Below are 20,432 nucleotides of genomic sequence, written 5' to 3' on the forward strand. Positions count from 1 at the left end.
CCTCTGATAATGAAGAAAATGCTTAACCCTTTCATGCACAAATTATAACTCTTTTTTTTAATTTTTTTTTTTTTTTTACTCACTTATTTGACTCATTGACGCAGCTAGACGTCCAATCCATTTCGACTAAGAGGGGCGCCCCTCCCACTCAAAATTTATTGGACATTTAACACAGTCAACGGCACTGAAAGATCAGCATTCATGCCCAGTCCTCCCAGTTTAAACGAAATGGATGTCTAAATACTACTTTTTTCCTCCACTTTGAACCCTGCAGCTAATAGTCCAGCATAGCTAATAGCTGTTTGTCTTTAGTAGGGTTGTCAAAAGTGTCGGACAGTATGAATTATCGATACTGAAATGCTGTATCCAATATTAGATTGCAAAAGTATCAATACATAATTATTTCTTTTGCACGACTAAGGTCACCAGAAATTTGATGTCATGTTGTGAAATTGATTTATTTATTTATTTGTTTGTTTATTTATTTTTTTTTGTTAACACTGTAATTCTTAATTTTTTTTTCAAATTTCGTGCTGCAGCTTATAGTCAGTTGTACTGTGTATGTAGTCCAGAAATGTCTTCTCTATATAAAAATAATATTGAAAAATACAATAATGATCAATAATTAACATGTTTGTTTATAATACATATATATATAATTAGGGATGTCCCCAATCCGATCACATGATCGGAAATCTGGCGAATTGGGATGAGAATCAAGTGAAAAGGGGATTGTGTTTTTAATTTAGAAAATATATATATTATATACCATAATTTGCACACTACAAGGTGCACCTGAATATAAGCCGCCACCCACCAAATTTGACACAAAAACAACATTTGTTCATAGATAACCCGCACTGGACTATAAGCTGCAGCTGTCCTCACTCTATTATGGGATATTTACACCAAAAGATATTAACTGGTAACACTTTATTTGACAGCGGCATCATAACACTGTCATAAGGCCAAATGAACCTCCACAAAGCTTTGAACAAATTGGCAGAAAAGTTTCATTGCATCAAGAAGCTTCATTTGGCCATCACCGCTCCCTTGGGGATGACAGTCAACCTCTGATGCCACCTCCTTTCAACACTCTTGTTGTCCAACATGCCGTCTAGCATGCATTTCAGTGCTACAGATATAAATAACAATCAAAATTCATGTTCTGTGCCAATTATTTGTTCAGTCACTGTTCCAGATATTTCAATAATTGCTAGTTATGGTATTTGGTAACACTTTATTTCACAGTGGCGCCATAAGACTGTCATTAGACAATCATAATTATGACATGAGACTGTCATGAGCATTAATAAATGCTTATAACAGATGTCATTTAGTGTTATCCGGCAATTTATCTCACTTTTGAATGGATGTAAAAGATCCTAGCTGGACATAAATGGAGATAGTGATATAATTTTCCAGATTACACTTAATGACATCCGTCATAAGCATTCAGTAATGCCCATGATAGTGTCATGTCATAATTATGACGGCCTTATGACGCCGCTGTCAAATAAAGTGTTTCTTATTAACCCAAATAAATAAACAAATAAGCCTCAATGGAATATATGTTGCAGGATTCAAAATGAAGGGAAAAAAGTGGCGGCTTATAGTTTGAAAATTACAGTATATATATATATATATATATATATACACATATATATATATATATATAATTTTTTTTTTTTTTTTTTTTTTTAAGTGCTAATAAGTAACAAAGTAATGTAGTAATAAAATGGCATTGACAAAAGAAACAAAAATATAAATATTTTTATACTCTGCAAAATGCATAAAATGCGGAAGAGGAAGGAACATGTTTGGAATTTTAGTTGAATTTTTTTTTTTTTTTTTTTAAGACCTTTTTTGTATCAGATCGGGATTCAATATCTGCAGATTCTTAAATTCAGGTGACTCGGACCCAGGTGCCGATATGTGCGATCGGGACATGCCTTCAAATAATTCCCTGCATTGCTCAGGTTTGTGTAACATGAACGCAGTACAACCAAATCGCAGATGAAACATACTTTCCTCATACAGTAGATGCAGCTGTAATGTAAAGATAGTAAAAGGATCGCTTTTCCATATCCATGAACAGTATGAATACCCAGCCGAAATGAACCCCTTAGTAATTTTCTGGGGGAAAAAAATATTTATATACGTGTAAATTCTTTGTCTTGTTGCGGAGGACTCAAAATCAAAACGTATCATCACAGCACATTTAAATTTCTGAATGAAACCGTAAAGTTTGAAAGCCAACAGCGACATTGCAATCGCAAGAGACACCTTTTTGGGCAAAAGACGTTGTTTTCGCCTCCACAATCAGGGATTTTCTATGCTAATTTGGGGAGTTTTGAATGAATTTTCTGCACTAAATGGAGGCCTACTGAGATCAAACCCATCTAAGAACATTCCAAACACATCAAGTACAACTGTGGAAAATTTCGTCAAAATGCACTCATAACAGGAGCCATTGCACCATTGTGATGGCATTGACGTCGGTTTATACATATGCATGCAGCACCTAAACTTTGCTGTTATACCCACTTTTGTTTGGTTTAAACAGTACTGGCATATAAAAAATGTGGCTTTTATTTAAAATTTTCTCAACTATTAAACAATACAAAAATGATATATGCTCATGAGAAAGATGTTGTCTTTCCCTTTAAGAGAACATTTTGCAGTTTTATGAAGTAATAATAAAAGTCTCACTTTGGCACATATTTACTAAGATCTCAAATATCCTTCACTAAATTTTAGGTACACTCAAACAGATTGTGTCTGCTTTTGGCAGACGTGTTGTGCTTGTTCTACTTTTTATGTTTGCTCTGATTGTTTTAACCACGGAACATGGGAAAGCATCACAAAATGAAAACAAAGTTTGAAATGATGGTATGCTATGCACTAGTGGAAGACAAACATATTATAGACTTAAAACATAAATGTTGTGCGCTGCATAAAACACGTTTGTTTGATTTGACTTTGTTTAAAACATTCAAAACATGCAAAATTCAAAGCTGCAAAACTGAAAAACAACACTGCAATGAGCCTGACATTAAGAAATGCATAGTTGAAAATCTGACTTGGTCCAAAGAAAAAAGCCAGTTTTGATGATTGAGAAAATCTAAAATTGAAATACTGAATATCTTGTATGTCACTATCATATTTTTACTCTTTCATTTTATAAAATTTTTACTCTAATACAAAAATCTGCTTTCCCTAGCATCTCTCATTTTCTCCGTGCCAGCAAGTTATGGTTACGCAGCATCGCCCTTTGCACCTGCCTTTCAGGCGCCATATTTAAAGATGCAAATCAGCCGTCACAATTCATCTAATGTTTAAATAATTACTGTACATTGGCTGTGACAAATGAATCAATATTGTTTGCTATGGTGCTATGGCCTGTTTGTGTGAGTAAATTCCTATTTTTCGCACATGCAAACGTTTAGTTATCGCTTTGTTATTTTTTAAAGAGTATTACAAAACCTGGGGAAATGCTCATATTCCATCATTTATCCATAAACGCATGCCTTTTGGATTCATATCATGCCGCTTTGTGTAATTACACACATCGCAACACCAAGAAAATGATAGAAATTTGTATCGATTATCAAACTAAAACAACTGGCGCCCGTGATCCCCGAAACTAGCATATTGTGTGCGTGACGTCACAACTAGGAAACAGTGCTTGGGTCCTGACAAAGTACTGAATGGCGGCGATGATGGCGGACAATTTTGTTTCTGGTTGCAGCGACGAATCCGACATAACGAACTTTCTTCTAATAGTGACGAGGAGAGTTATGAACCTTTGTTTGGTGTTTTGGGTTATCTATTTGAGCCCAAACGAAAGCCAATGCAGCCTAATGAAACGATCATTGAGGGGAGCAATCACACTGATGAAACACCGGCAACAGATCGTGTGGGAAACACCGAATGGTTTGTTTTGCATTTCTTTTTGTGAAGCTGATACACCGTGACCGCAAAATAAAGTAATATATAGAATAATTATCATTTATTGTGCTATCATAGGTTTTCGCTCTGCCAACAGACACAAATATGAATGGAATTAAATGATTTGTTGTATATATTTTACGAGCAATAATCTATACATGTGTGTTTTTTATTATAAAAGAGTACTCACTCTGGCCATTTCGAGCTTGACTGCTCCCCTCCTTTGCTTTGCCTGGGGTGGTGGGGTGGTCTCATCAGTGCCAGTCATCGTCGTCTTTCTTGATATCTCGGCACATTTAGGTTGCTGTGCGTTTATGGTGGGCACCGCATCTGGTTGCAGCAGCAATTTATTAGCAAAACCTGATTTCGTTTGTCCATAGTTCGAATAGCCTTCAGGTGTAAAATGCACACCACATAAAACCGTGCCAGAGGTTGGGTCTGCAAAATTAGCCCTCTTTGCACGGACGAACTTTACCCATTAGCCACGTTTACATGCTGACTTTTTTTCATACCGATTCAAATCATTCCGAATGGAAATTTCACATCAGCTGTTTACATGTCACTTCTTCTATTCCGATCCAGCGTTTACATGTGTCTGCCTTTATTCCGAAAGGACGTTTGACAACTGCCGTCTGACATGCGCAGATTAATCAAAACAAAGCGTCACGTTGCAAAACATGGAGATCGATCGTCAGATCAGCTGCTGTTCTAACTTTTCGAGTGGAAACAAAACTTCAGAATGACACGCCGTTCATTTCAAAAGTTGTGTGGGTGCGCTGCGCGTGTGCTTGGAAGCCATGTTGCATGTGACGTTACTTACGTCACCAAGTGACGTCACCACGTCAGTACGGAGCATGTGCAGAAAGAACGCAGCCAGACACCATTCCGCTTCCCTGTTTACATGATATAATTTTACTTCTAATCGGTTTGGGAAAAGGAATATTCCACCCCTGTGAATTGGAATGAAATTCCATTCGGTTTGGGCCTGTTCATTCCGAATGAGGTGTTTATATGGAACACATTTATTCGGTTTGAACAAATATTCCGATTGAAATTGGAATATTTGGCTCCATGTAAACGTGGCAACTGTCTGTCTAGTCCAGATCTTTTTCTCGCATTCGGGAACTCATGGGTACTACATTGCGACAAATGGCTATTTGTACACCACATAGCACCACAGGTTTGAACCATTTTAGCGATTTTTTGATAAAACACGAACGCAACTCTCTCGTCGATAAACAACGATGGCACCTGCCTCAACCTTTTGTTTCCTGGCTGTGACGTCACAGCCCCATTTGGCTGTTTCCGGGCTTCATTCGGAAATGTTCATAATTTTCGCTCTATTTTCGAGAATTGCTCATGAATGTGATTTATTTTTTTGTTAACTTTATTAATATTTGTTATCTTCCCACATAACGGTTCTATTGATATCTGCCCCTTAGTATTATGATTCTCTTTAACACCTATTACTTTGATCCCAATTTGAAGTCAAATTTGGTTGCCGCATGCAAATGGCTGATTTTGCTCTTCTGCCTTTGCAACATTTTGGAGCGAGGATGACACTCGTGCCAGGTTAGTGTTTGATAAGGGTGTCAACAATAATCGATGCGGCGATGCATCCCGATGCGGGGCAGGGACGATTCGATTCGACGCGGGCAACACGCTGAATCGATTCAGCGCATTTTGAAATATATAAGTACGTTCAAAAATCTTCCCTGCGCAATTCCGGTGATGCAATGGATTTGGTTTCCCCATTTGTATTGTTATTCTCATGTTTACCTGTAGAGAGAGCTACTTTACATTCAAAGCAAGCCCGTAGAGGTTAGATCGGGCGTAAAAAAATTCCAGCCCAACCCGACACGGCCCGCTAGTATTGAACCCCGACCGGCTAGATCAATTAACTAGATTTGCATGCCCGAGCCGAGTGATGCGGAAAAAAAAAAACGCAGCAGCAATTTATTTTCATTTCTTCAAGTTTTCTTACTGTTTAAATAGTCTACATATTTTTATAAGAGTTATAAAAGCATTTACACAACGAAATAACGCTGGGAAAGTTTAATATAAAAAAAAAAAAAAACACGGTTTTGCAGACACACAGAGGAGAAGATTCGAAAGGATCACATTTGCCTTTGTGTGCATAAATAAAAGTGTCTTTCCTAACAAATTCTCAGTTGGCAGACAAAAAACGCAAGTTTACTCAATATTTAAATAGTCTACATATTTTTAAGAGATTTATAAAAGCATTTACACAACAAAATAACGCTGGGAAAGTTTAATATTTAAAAAAAACACGGTTTTACAGACACACAGAGGAGAAAATTCAAAAGGATCACATTTGCCTTTGTGTGCATAAATAAAAGTGTCTTTCGTAACGAATTCTCAGTTGGCAGGAAAAAAAACGCAAGTTTACTCAATATTTAAATAGTCTACATATTTTTATGAGAATTATAAAAGCATTCACACAACGAAATAACGGGAGGAGTAGAAGAAAAAGAGGGCTGCGTCACAGCCCTCTGCGCATTTTTTTTTTTTTTTTAAATAATTTATTAGTCCAGCGCGGCGGCCCGACCCGACCCACCCAAACGTGAATGCTTAACATTTCGGGTCGGGTTCGGGCACAAGATCTAACCTCTATGCAGGGGGACGAGGAACCCAAATCCGCTTCCTCACCAGAGTAACGTCACAGACAAGCGCAGTTGTAATTGAGAGAGCAGAGAGATAGGACATAACATAACAATGGCTGAAACGGAGAAAGAGGGAGCGAGAAATATTATAGAGATAAGATAGGCTAGGCCTACATTTTATTTTTGTTCTACATTGCAATTTAGTCTATGTTTTGTTTGCAACTGAACTGATCCCTGGATTGATATTGCGATAAAGATGCTGCTGCACTACAATATTTTCTTTGTCGTTTTCTTTAATATTTACTTGAATATTTTTATTGATGGGTCGTTGTGACTAAAATACAGTGACTGTTATTACTGATTTTGCACAGGAGTTCAGATGTTGCACTGTGTGAAAGGCTGCTACTGTGTGTAAAAAAAAAAAAGAGAAAGCCCTGGTCTCATTCAAAGCACTAATTAAATGCTGTGATCTGATTTTTTTTTTTTTATTATATATGAAAGTATACTATTTTCATTTGACTTCAACCAGGAGTGACACAAGAGCCAATAAAAAGTTGTTTAATGTCTGTCCGCTTGTATTGGCTCATGATTCACGAAAAATATGCTTTGCTTTAGAATTTTAATGCATCCCAGGCTTTAATGCATCAATGCATTGCCGAATCGAACCGAATCAAATCGTGACCCTCTGAATCGAATCGAAGCGAATCGTGGCCCTCCGAATCGTAATCGAATCGAATCGTGAGGGCAGTGCCGATGCACACCTCTAGTGTTTGATAGTTAAATTGTGTTTAAATGCATTAATAATAGGTCAAAATGCCATCCAGTCATTTTCCTCATCAGGTTTCCTTATGTGACTGCCGCCAATGTTAAGTACATCAGACCTTGACATTCTGACTAATTAATAATAGCATACACCATCAATTTTTACCACTCCAAATCAAGGTCAAGTGTTTAGTTCACTGATGGGCAGTTCTTTTTCCAGCTTCAGCAGGTTGTTTATCAGTGTGACAAACAATGTGTAAAGGTATCACTGAAAAAAGAAAAGCAGGACTTGGAACTACAAGTCAGCCTATTTCACGTACATTCGCAAGATTTGATGGAAAACTTGCAAATGTTATCACTCCAAATTTTAAAGTAAGCAGAACTTACAGTAAGTAAGCCGAACTTAAATTGTAAATAAACTGGATGTAGGTCAGTTGATACAAATCACTTTTGTAACCAGAGAAGGATCATCTGACCCTAATCAGCATATCTTTTGTGAGCACTATGGTCCTCATTAATCATTCCCATTCACACTTGCAAAACCACAAGGTTGGATCGCTCCAATTTGCATCTTGAGTGTTTGCAGGGCAGGGGTGCCTTGGCTGATGGAGGAAGGGTAAACTGGTGTTATTCTAGCTGGCCTGTTGCCACTTTCAAGCCCAGAAGACAGGTTGCGGTGAAAAAACCACCATAAAATAGACCAAACTACTGACAGGATGTGACTTTTCTTTTTAAGTGTTTACTTGTCCCTTCAACTCTTCCAGTTTTATCCTCTGTGTAAACCAAATGGAACATACTAGTCAGGTTTTCTTTTTTTTTTTTTTAAACTTCATGCTTCGAACCATACTGTGGTCAGACTTACAGTATGTCTCATATATACTGTATGTTTGTGTAAACTGTATGGAGACAGAAAGGTGCCATTGGATGGTTGTCTGAGGCAATTAACACCTTTTAAAAAAAAAAAAAAAAAAAAAAAAAAAAAAAACACCTTTAGAGGTCATTTTCTCTCCCCCTTCCGAATAGGCTTGTCCAATTGGACAAAACAGTTGTTGCTTGTCGGACTGTTCAGGCAGGCAATCGGGCGGACAACCTTTTTAAATCTTCCAAAAGCTCCTGTTTGCCTACAGTACAAGGGACGGTGTAATAAAAACCAAAACATTTTTTATGTGTTGACATATGACACTTCGCCCTTTTCCCAGGGCTAGGTGTCGGAGGTTGTTGCCGAAGAATTTTTTCCTGGGGGGGGTGCACAACCCGGAAGCACTCTGCATGCACGTGCGGTCATCTTGGCCATGAAAGTGGCGACAACTAAGCACTTTACACTCGTATGGATGTACAACATCATCTAAAGATACTAAACTAACACATTCCCTCTTAACACAAATGTGCAACGTGAATATAATGTAAACAACGCTCTCCTCGACGCAGCGAGGACGAGCGGGAGCAACCAGCCGACGTAATGGTAAAAACACGAAACCGTCGCGCTGATAACGGCTCTAACTTATCATAAGAACTTTGTGACATGAAGAGGAAATACTTACATTCGTTCATGGACGCACACAGATTACTCTCTGCTCGAAATGCCACCTTACACTTATCCTCGGTCCCAGAATACGCAGCACTTCTGACGTAGGACAATAACAGGAAGTAACTGACTGGTGGCTATGGGAATGAACGCATACTCCAGGAATTTTTCTAAAAGGAGTATTAAAAATGCTAATAATTTAGTTGCATGTATGTTATATTTTTCTTATAGAGTATTCGACGAGGAATACGATAGACCCATTAATAGACTTTTTGGGAAATATCACCATTTTTTTAAGTAGTCTCATGAATAATGACTTGGCCTGTGAAAGTAAATGCATATTCACTCGGCGATGACTCCTCAGATTACAGTTGGTGAATTGTCCCTCTTTGAGTAACCATGTAGTGTTTATTGCTGAATTGAATGAGTGTAACATATGTCAATAACGTGACATAAATTGTACTATTTGGAATCGATAAGAGAACCGTTAGATAAACTGTTAAACGATTGCATGGAATTGAAACACACAGAACCGGTTCTCTATAGGAACTGGTTCTCGATTCCCATCCCTACCTATGTTTGAGAATTGTCAAATGTCTCCTGTCTGCTGCTGATGGCTGCTGAAACGCTCGGTGGTACGTACCTCCGCCTCTTTCCCCGAGCTCCTCCTCCGCTGTGACATGTGCTGCACTGCTCAACCTCCTGCGCCCCCTCCAGACAAGTTACAGATAATGCTACATCTTAGCTAACACTTAGCACTTGAGTAGACTACAAGTGAGAGGAAAAATGCATACGGCAGCTTTTTTAATTCAATAATTTTCCAAAAGGTTTAAGACGAAATGTACTTTTGGATGTAAAGGACAATTTCCTCTTTTTACACTAACAAGGGACAACGCGCTTCATCAGAAATGGCTGGACTATGAAATTGAAAGTAAACCTTGTGTGTGGGTTCTGAAAGAGACAGAGTCCTATTTCAAGCCGTTTGAGACTGCCATGATGCTATACAAGTTTATATGAAGTTGTGTATAAAATATACAGTATAGCATTCACTACTCAACTCATGGTAAAATTGTTACTTGAATATGCCTGAAAAATAGGTGATAACCCCCCCCCCCCTTTTTTTTTTTTGAACATTTCAAGTTAGCATAACTTAACATTTCAAGTTCTGCTTACTCGGAAATAATTTTTAATTTTTACACTATAGTAATTACCCAAGCACTTTTGTAGGTAATTTGAGTCAACTATCGCTAGTTGTTTTCTCAAGTCAATTTATTCATAGATGCCCTATCGAATTCTTTGTGTTCTTGAAAAGCATTCATTTTCAGCTGAAGCAGCTTTTTTCTCAAAACTTCATCTAGCACTCTATCTAAACCCCCTCTCTGCTCACACAGATTGGATTGTGAGATTTAGCCAAGTACCTTTTAGATCTTTTTTGTTATCACAATTCGCCAAATTGACCTAGCCGAGATGAGAGCTTTCATAGCGTATATGGACTTGCCCGGAATTCCCATTAACTGAGATTGCTCTGACCCCCTCATTGTTGTCATGTGCGCGTATGTACATGGGCAGGGGAGATTTGCATGGGTGTGTTTGTGCGAATGTGTGTGTGTGCTGGCAGGCTGCAGACAAGCACGTCTCCATTGACATCCTGTTCCCTGGCATGTTGTGCACAGGGAGATCAATATGACCTTACCTCCACCAGCCGCTGCTTTGAAACTTAATTACTGATATTCAGCTACAAAGTCATCATAGTCTGCCTGTCAATATTCATTGGGGATCATTACAGGCCTAATAAAAGTGGTTATTTACAGGCTGCTCTGCTGACACGGGCCCAGGTCCAGGGATTCAGCTTTAGCCATCTCAATTTGTTTTACCACTCTCTCTCTCTCTATCTCATTCCCTCACCCTTTCTTCCTATTCACCTCTCCCAGAAGCACTGACCTGAAAAAGAAAAATTGACAGCAGAAAAACGAACAGCGCATTGAATTCTTCTGACGTGGTTTTTAATTCTCTTGTTTCAACGTTTCCAAACACAAGAACCGGTGCCAGAAATACACTGTGACCGACGCATCCCTAAATCCCAGAATAAATTTGAACTTGGCGTGCTGCTGACATGGCAATCAAACCCGCAAAGGGATATTTCATGACATTTGAAGAAATGTCACGCGGCTCCTTGCGTCTTCTCAACCTCTCGGATTCGAGCGATTATTGTGTTTTCAAGGCCGTGGTATTTTTCTTCGGGTCTATTCTTTGCATATAAACGCCTTAGCGGTGACTGAGGAGCTTTCTCTCATAACACATTGAAAAAAGAAGGACTTGTTTGATTGTGGGAGATTGCTTGATGATAAGTGGTTCAATAAATCAGTGGCTTCACTGTAATTGAAAAGGACACGTCATGGCTGAGATGTCAAAAGTGAAACAGTGAACTCTTTAGTGCAAATGTAGTACTGCATCCAAAAAAAAATCTTGCTTTTGATCTTTTCCTGAGAGGCACACATACACACGCACACAGTGGGTCGTGCAATTCCCGCTCTGTGTCTTGATTAATATGGTCCACTTTACATCAGTTCACTAGATGCCTATGCACACTGCGCTGCCTTCCCTGAGCAATTAGCAGAAGGGCTCCACCGGTGTTGGATTATCAACAACACGATGCCTCCTGACGTTAGCCCTAAAGCCTGCTGACTTATTCATTTGTGTTTGCTTTTTATAAAAAAAAAGAATGCCCTGGTTTTTGTGGGCAGACTGTATCCGAACTGCATTAAGAGCAACATCTGGGCAGGGAGACGAGAGGGTGGGTTTTGTTGCGCCGGAGGTTTACGATCGGCATGACCAGAGCGCAGTCTGCCAATGACTGCATTGAGATCTTGTGTTTAAACGATAAGCCTACATGGGGTTTCCGGGATTGGACTCCTGGAAGTTGATCAGGTCTCGCAAGGATCAAATCCTATCCACTGTTGAAAAAAAAAATGAAGTCTGTTCTGCTGTGATCTTTTCTCTTTGAGCCCCCCAAATAAGTTGGTGTTTACTTTTGAGCATTACTGCAACAAATAAAAATCAGTCATTAAAAGTGTTGGCAACAGATTTCATAATCAATTTTCATATTACTACATACTACACATATTACACTTCATATCTACTGTGCTGTCACTGAGTTTTGTCTCGGATAGGAGACTGTGTTGGGGATGCAGATGCACATAGAAGGATAAAGAGTACTGTTGTCTAATATTATCAGGTAGTCGATAATATCGGCCAATATTAGCATTTCAAAATAATATCGGATAAAATCGACATTAGTTTTTCATTATCGGTTTTGGGCCAATACATATGACATCACTGTGTGAGCCATATGTGATACAGCAGTGTCTTATTGGAATATTGCACTTGCACTTTCACTTGATCCAACTGATGTTTGCACTATTTTGATTCCAACAATAAAAATTAAAAAAAGGGCTAGGGCTGCAGCTACGTATCGATTATTTTAGTAGTCGATTAATCATTGAACTAGTTAGTTTAAATAATCGAGTAATCGGATAGGGAACATGAAAAATTAAAATACCTGAGCTGAGCCTCAAACGGTATTAAAAAAAATGAGGATCTAAGTACAACAAAAGAACAGTTGGCTAACACACATAGCAAAAGTCCGCTAGCTTAAATGCTATAAAATGCTAATGTATTTTTTACAATGCTATTAACTAATTGTTCATTCACATATTCCCAAAAAAACGGCTAAATATGCCTACAAACTAAATTATGAATGCATAAAAAACATTAGCTCAAACCAAAACTTAGCTTACATTGGTCTTAACAGGGAGCAGTTGGATTCAGCCATGTGAAATGAGGCAGACAAGAGGGCAGTATATCCACCCTAATCAATAAAACTAAATGCAAACACTTTCAAAAAAAAACATTACAACATCACTTTAATTAAATGAATACTCGAAAATTTAAATTTAATTCGAATATTTTTTTCTAACTGAATACTCGAGTTAATCGATTAATCATTGCAGCACTAAATAGGACCTTTTTCATTACCTCAGTTGAAGTTGTTTTTAGTTTTTATTTATTTTTTGTTTTTTTTTTTTGCTTGTTTGTTTTTATTTGGAAAACCTTGAAGTTGTTACATTTACCATTATTACACCATCCAGTGGGTTATCCGAGTACAATTAGCCATAATATGTTAAAGAAAACCACGGCTAGACAGACTTCTTAAAAGATAAACGTTATTATGAGTTAAAATAATTTGATATTACATCCCCTCTTGATGTTTTTGTTTTTATACAATTCGTAAAATTAGTTTAACTAGTAGGTCGCCATTTATGTTGATGTCCCAGGGCGGTGATGTCACTGGGTTAGTCTGCCGGGCTTCCAAAGTATGACTCTAGTGACATAAACATTTCATCTGTTCAGCCCCTTCAATTTGAATCCGAGAGGAACACTAATGAGCAAAAGCAAAACAAACATGAAAGACGGCATAAGACGAGACGAAGGTGGGATTAAATCGGCATTCTGCCAAAATGTGTTACACCAGTAAAACGTGCTACAAGGTGCGAATTTGACACCCAAAGTACTCCCGTGGGCATTCAGCTTGTTTAGTTTAGGTGCATGCAGAGGAAAGAAGTCAGAACACCAATAGTGTTTGTCTAGTGACAGTGAAAAACCACTTCATCACCCCGAGCATCCATTGCGCGCATAAAACATGGCCCCCTCCGAAGGTCAAACCATGTACTAAATATTATAGATTTTTAAATCAATGGCAATATTTTATGTGTTTCTAATAGCATATTTTTGTTAAAGAGAACAATTTTGGCTTATTAGAGCCTACAAGTCATTAGATCCTAACTCTAACCCTTTAAGTCCGCAACCGCATATGTCACTATCAGTTTGATATGGGTATTTGATTTTGGGAGTTGGACAATATAGGGATATTGGTTAAAGAGTGAAAAGAATAAAGTAACAATGGAAAACGTATTATAGGGCTACAAAGAGCAACTGAGTATAAGCCGCATACTGACACCTTTTCATTGGAGTTGCACGATGGAGACAAAGCAATAGACCAGTCAGTATGAAAAACCTTCATGCGGAAGACGGTTGCACAAAGTATCTAAGTATGAATATTGTGCATTTCTTAGACCTGTGATGAACTAGAATTATGTTTAAACAACAACAAAACTCCGTTTACAAGTGCAGCCATTGTGTGACAATGGTGATGTCAGTCATGCCGCACATGTACAGCACACAAACATTGCGACACTTAAGACAGGTGAAAAGTATCTCGGAAAATCAAGGGCATATGGACAGTAGGGACATAACACTACCAACTTTTCAGTATGCTAAAATTGTCCCCACCAACTTTTAAGCAACCTTATTTGCATTAGAAAGTTAAAAGAGAAGACTAAAGAGTTCAGTTACAGTGGGGCAAATAAGTATTTAGTCAACCACCAATTGTGCAAGTTCTCCCACTTGAAAGATTAGGGAGGCCTGTAATTGTCAACATGGCTAAACCTCAACCATAAGAGACAGAATGTGGAAAAAAAAACAGAAAATCACATTGTTTGATTCTTAAAGAATTTATTTGCAAATCATGGTGGAAAATAAGTATTTGGTCAATACCAAAATTTCATCTCAATACTTTGTTGTGTACCCTTTGTTGGCAATAACCGAGGCCAAACATTTTCTGTAACTCTTCACAAGCTTTTCACACACTGTTGCTGGTATTTTGGCCCATTCCTCCATGCAGATCTCCTCTAGAGCAGTGATGTTTTGGGGCTGTCATTGGGCAACATGGACTTTCAACTCCCTCCACAGATTTTCTATGGGGTTGAGATCTGGAGACAGGCAAGGTCACTCCAGGACCTTGAAATGCTTCTTACGAAGCCACTCCTTTGTTGCCCTGGCTGTGTGTTTGGGATCATTGTCATGCTGAAAGATCCAGCCACGTCTCATCTTCAATGCCCATGCTGATGGAAGGAGATTTTCACTCAAAATCTCTCGATATATGGCCCCATTCATTCTTTTCTTTACAAAAATCAGTCATCCTGGTCGCTTTGCAGAAAAACAGCCCCAAAGCATGATGTTTCCACCCCCATGCTTCACGGTGGCTATGGTGTTCTTCGGATGCAATTCAGTATTCTTTCTCCTCCAAACACGAGAACCTGTGTTTCTACCAAAAAGTTCTATTTTGGTTTCATCTGACCATAACATATTCTCCCAGTCCTCTTCTGGATCATCCAAATGCTCTGTAGCGAACCGCAGACGGGCCTGGACGTGTACTGGCTTCAGCAGGGGGACACGTCTGGCAGTGCAGGATTTGAGTCCCTGGCGGCGCATTGTGTTACTGATAGTAGCCTTTGTTACTGTGGTCCCAGCTCTCTGTAGGTCATTCACTAGGTCCCCCCATGTGGTTCTGGGATTTTTGCTCACCGCTCTTGTTATCATTTTTGATGCCACGGGGTGAGATCTTGCATGGAGCCCCAGATCGAGCGAGATTATCAGTGGTCTTGTATGTCTTCCATTTTCTAATAATTGCTCCCACAGTTGATTTCTTTACACCAAGCGAAGAGTGAAGAGTTACAGAAAACGTTTGGCCTCCGTTATTGCCAACAAAGGGTACATAACAAAGTATTGAGATGAACTTTTGGTATTGACCAAATACTTATTTTCCACCATGATTTACAAATTAATTCTTTAAAAATCAAACAATGTGATTTTCTGGGGGTTTTTTTCAAGTTCTGTCTCTCATGGTTGAGGTTTACCCATGTTGACAATTACAGGCCTCTCTAATCTTTTCAAGTAGAAGAACGCGCACAATTGGTGGTTGACTAAATACTTATTTGCCCCACTCTATATAAATAATTTAGATTGTCATCCCGTATACTAATAAAATAGACCCTACCATTATTAAGTAAATTATTTTCATTATGTTCAAACTTACATTTATCCCTTTTCACTTGCTGAATGTGCCGTTACATTCCCCCCACCCAAACGAACGTTTGGTTGGCTGATGACTTGAAGCCCCCCATCCCGCCACAAGGACACACACACATATACTTAAGAAAGCCCCAACAGTTTCATGTCAACAACATGCCGCCTCCTCCGCCCCCTTCAGAGAGGACAGATATTAGAAGTGTTTTTTCGGCCAGCAGCAGCCACTGTAAGTCATGTAAAAAGACGTCAATGTTGTGGAAGAGAGGGAAACACCACTAATTTTGCTACTCAAAGTCCAACCTGCATCAGAGTTAGCATAACGTAATACTTGCTAACCTCCAAAACTACTGCGTTCAGGCCAGCCTCCATAAGGAACAATGAAGTCAAGCTAGCCATCCCTTATTTGGATCATTGTTTGCATTATGTGCATTACGATAATATCGTCCCTATCAATGTTGAGACCAAACCTACGCCTAAGCGGAAAATAGACACACACGCTTTATAGTTTGTGTACCTGTTCAATCTTTCGCTTTCTCCATTCTGAGACTAAAGCCTTGGTGGTACCTTGAAGCAGCAACCATGAAATTTTACAAAAAATACTATAAGTCACAGGTTTGCACATTGAATTATGAGATACAGTATTTATATAAAAAAAACATGCACCTCATTAGCCTTAAAAAATACATAAATTAGCCCCACTGGACTGTAAACCACATGGTTCAAAGCAGGGAGAGAAAAAAAATCACAGCTTATTCTTCAAAAAGTCCAGTACTTGAAAGAATATTTTTATTCCTACGCAGTATCTTTCTGTGTATTTTTCCGCCTTGTTTGCGTGTGAATACTCGTCATTTGGATTTGGGTTAATTCTGCGACTTCGGTGCTAGTTCTATTAGCCTGTCAATTTTGTTCCACATTGAGTATCGTTGGTTAAGTTTCTAAAAAGAAGTCAACGTATTCAAAACTGCATTATGTGTAAAGGTCTTTTTATTTAATAGTCAAATTTAACAGCGGTTTCAAAAGGGTTGGAATTAAGCAAAGGTGAATTCTGATTGAATAACCGTTAGCTATCCGTCAAACTGCATTCAGTTATGCACAGAGTGGGCGGAAAATGCCTGCTGTGTTCCGCGATGCTGTAAAATGATTCATAAATGTTTAATAAAAAATAAATAAATAAATAAAAACTCATTAAAACCCTCATGATATTTCAATGAAAAACAGCTGTACATACTACAGTATAAGTGGGCGTGAAAATACAAATTTTACTTACTTTTACTAATTGTACTAGTCCATAAAAAATAGGAAGACTTCTGTTTAACTGACCATAGTTTCCTTTATACTGAAACTATTACATACAAGAGAAACAAATATTTTTTTTCAATCTTACAATTTTTGTACACGCTCAACATTTTGAAATTTTGAACAGGAATGAGAAATTTTAAACTGAATTTACTTTTTGTTAAGCTGGGACATTCGGCAACAAGCTGTAATTCCTGAAAAATGAATGAATTAATGAATATTCATCCCTATGTGACGAGTCACAATATCAATGTGACGGTTTGCAGCTCTCCATCAATGGCGTTCAAAACATCACAGACACAGGTGGACTGCTATTATTGGCATTTATTACAAAAATCCCTGCAAAACAGTGCACAAGGAGTGAGATGGTGGTCCCGTTGACTAGCACGTCTTTACTGTACATCACAGTGTCCTCCTCGCAACTGTACTAACAAATAAACTACAATACGACAAACAATTGTGATCGTATAGTGATATTTAAACAACCTGCCTAACAGCATATAAAATTCACATTTACGTTTTAACGCACAATAACAAATTATTTACAGATTTACAAGGTGTCCCTAAATGCATCATGTGTGTGACGCAGCCGCATTATTGTGAGCCACAGTGAGAGACCGAGCTGTGGGCTCACATCCAACAAACACAAAACAGTACAAAAATACCAAACAAAAAATGCATACAAAATAGCACAATAATATGCAGTAGGGTATTTTAGGTTTTTTACTGTACTGCACAACACATGAACAATGGCGCATTATTAGTAAGCTTCCGTCCAAAACTATTCACAAACTAGATTAAACTGAGTGCTAACTTTGTGTCACTACTACGATGGGAAGCTATACAGGAAAACTGCCTGGTAGAATGTGCAATACAAGCAAACGATGACTTATTATCGTCATTTCTGTCGACCATTGCAAATGTGCGACTCACCATCACAGTGTCCTCCTCGCAACTGTGCCTTTCCCGCGCTAGTTTGCACACGTCCCCTTCCGCGAGCGACTCATGAGGCGTCACTTCCGGCATAATTTAACAAGCATATTTACTCCGTTACACATATTCTATACTACTTGTCCTCATTATGTTCACGGCAAAGTCAAATTATTGCCTTGCACTGTTGACTCTTTTTTTAAATCCATATTTTTTATTTCTTCTCTGCAGGGACCCCAACAAACCAGTTCCCCAGGACACTAAATTCATCCACACCAAGGCCAACCGCTTCGAAGAGGTAGCCTGGTCCAAGTACAATCCCCAGGACCAGCTGTACCTTCACATCGGCCTAAAACCGCGGGTGCGCGACCACTACCGAGCCACCAAAGTGGCCTTCTGGAAGCACTTGGTGCCCCATCTGTACAATCTTCACGACATGTTCCACTACACCTCCACCACCACCAAAGTGCCCCCGCCGGATACCACGCAGAACACCCTGTCCACCAAGAGGCCCAACGGTAAGACCACCTGGCCATTTAACACCAAGCGACCTCCCATGTCTCCAGCCTACAACAGCGAAGACAAAGACAACTGGAGCGACGACAAGGAGTCTGGGCCTCTGGTGGTGGAGAACCCGCGGGATTACTCCACCGAGCTCAGCGTCACCATCGCGGTGGGGGCCTCCCTGCTCTTCCTCAACGTACTGGCATTCGCCGCCCTCTACTATCGCAAAGACAAACGGCGGCAGGAATCCAGCCACGGCCAACCCAGCCCGCAGCGCCAGACCACCTCCAACGACATCGGGCACCACGCGCCCGAGGAGGAAATCATGTCGCTGCAGATGAACCAGACGCACCACGAGTGCGAGGCGGGGAACAGCAACGACGGGGCGCTGCGCTTGGCCTCGCTACCCGATTACACGCTCACTCTGCGGCGCTCTCCGGACGACATTCCCCTCATGACGCCCAATACCATTACCATGATCCCTAATTCCTTGGTGGGCATGCCAAACCTGCACCCTTACAACACCTTCACGACGGGATTCAACTCCACAGGCCTGCCGCACTCCCACTCGACCACGCGTGTATAGCTTTAAGGAGGTCAGAAGAGGGGGTCGACCGGCCGCGACGCCGATAGAGGAGGAGCGAAGGATTCAACAAAACGGCGTGGAGGATTGTGTTTTTTAAATACCACAGCGGGGGGGTGGGGAAGGGCAGATTAAAACGTGAAGAGATTTAACGAGACTTTTACTACGAGGAAGGTTGCTGAAAGCTCTCTATGGATGTCAAGTTGTGCAGGGCTGCCAAAATCAAACTGCTACCCTTCTCCTCATCGGGGAGGGGCTGTATTTTGTGTTGTGTCATTTTTTTTCTAAAAAGAAAAAAAAAAATCATCAAGAGATCATTCATTTAAAAAGCCTTTTACGCTGACTGAGAAGATAGCCACAGATTTTTTTGGTTGTTATTCTTGAATTCATACAAAAAACAAACAAAAGTGCATTTTAATTTCCCAATCCTCATTCCTCCTATGGGAGATACAGGAAGAACAATGGCCTCTATGTCAATCGCATCATGTTTTTTAATTGCTTCTTTCTTTTTATTTCAATGCCTTACAAAGCTTGTTTTTTTAAAGTCGTTTTTCTTTTATCTAAGAGACTATACCAAGAGGAGTATAAGAGAAAGACTGAATCCAGGATGAGAAATTAGAGGATATGCAGATGTAGAGATTTTAAATCCCATTTCGGGCAAGTTTTTTGTTTTTATTTGCAACACAACATGAATGGTTTCAACTTATTTGGGGTTAGTTTGCATAGAAAGTTTTGCCAAGGACAACTCTGGCTTGGAGACAAATGCTTTGTTACTGTGATTGTTTTTGTTAAGAAAGTGCATCTTTCACAGCCAATTTACCCGTTTGGCTATCTGATCTGATCTCAAACAAGTGTGCACGTACACACGCTGCTTGTGTACAGTGTGCAATGAAAGCTGAGTGCGTGAAAGTGTGAGTGCGTGTGTGTGTCCCCGCTATTTTTCATTTTTAGTAAGTTGTACAGAGTGCTTTTGGGGGGGAGGGCGGGGGTCAAGGCAGAATACTTTTTCCATGTTGTCAATTTTGGTTGACCACCAGTCGTGTTTCTACTGCGTCTTTTGGTGTCCGTCTTGGCGAAATAGCACTTTTGGGTTTGGTTGAGTTTTTTTTTTTTTTTTTTTTTTTGTCAAAGTTATATATGTCTAATTTTGCTTAAAGATGATAAAAATAAATCTATTATTTTACATGTAAGAGAAAAAGATAGCTCAAAGAAACAACTGAACTAACTGGTGTGCGGACTTTGTAAGACTTACTCTTCAACAGCAGCAAACAGTGGCCTGTTTGCACTGAGAGAACCTACATCAGTGCACACTTGTATTTCTTTCAATATA

General features: G+C 39.3%; 1 protein-coding gene across 2 annotated transcripts in view; it reads left to right on the plus strand.

The window, feature by feature from the left end:
• nlgn3a (neuroligin 3a) overlaps positions 1-20,093 on the plus strand; it is a 431,355-nt gene extending 411,262 nt beyond the window's left edge. The window contains exon 8 of one of the 2 annotated variants that reach the window (XM_057850147.1): positions 18,247-20,093. In XM_057850147.1, coding sequence (XP_057706130.1) covers positions 18,247-19,105 — 859 coding nt within the window. In that variant the 3' untranslated portion in view covers positions 19,106-20,093. The remainder of the gene's footprint in view (positions 1-18,246) is intronic. The other variant, XM_057850148.1, reaches the window with a different exon arrangement.
• The last annotated feature ends 339 nt before the right edge of the window (positions 20,094-20,432 follow it).

Source organism: Corythoichthys intestinalis, chromosome 11, assembly GCF_030265065.1.
Source record: "Corythoichthys intestinalis isolate RoL2023-P3 chromosome 11, ASM3026506v1, whole genome shotgun sequence".
NCBI classification, from domain to species: domain Eukaryota; kingdom Metazoa; phylum Chordata; class Actinopteri; order Syngnathiformes; family Syngnathidae; genus Corythoichthys; species Corythoichthys intestinalis.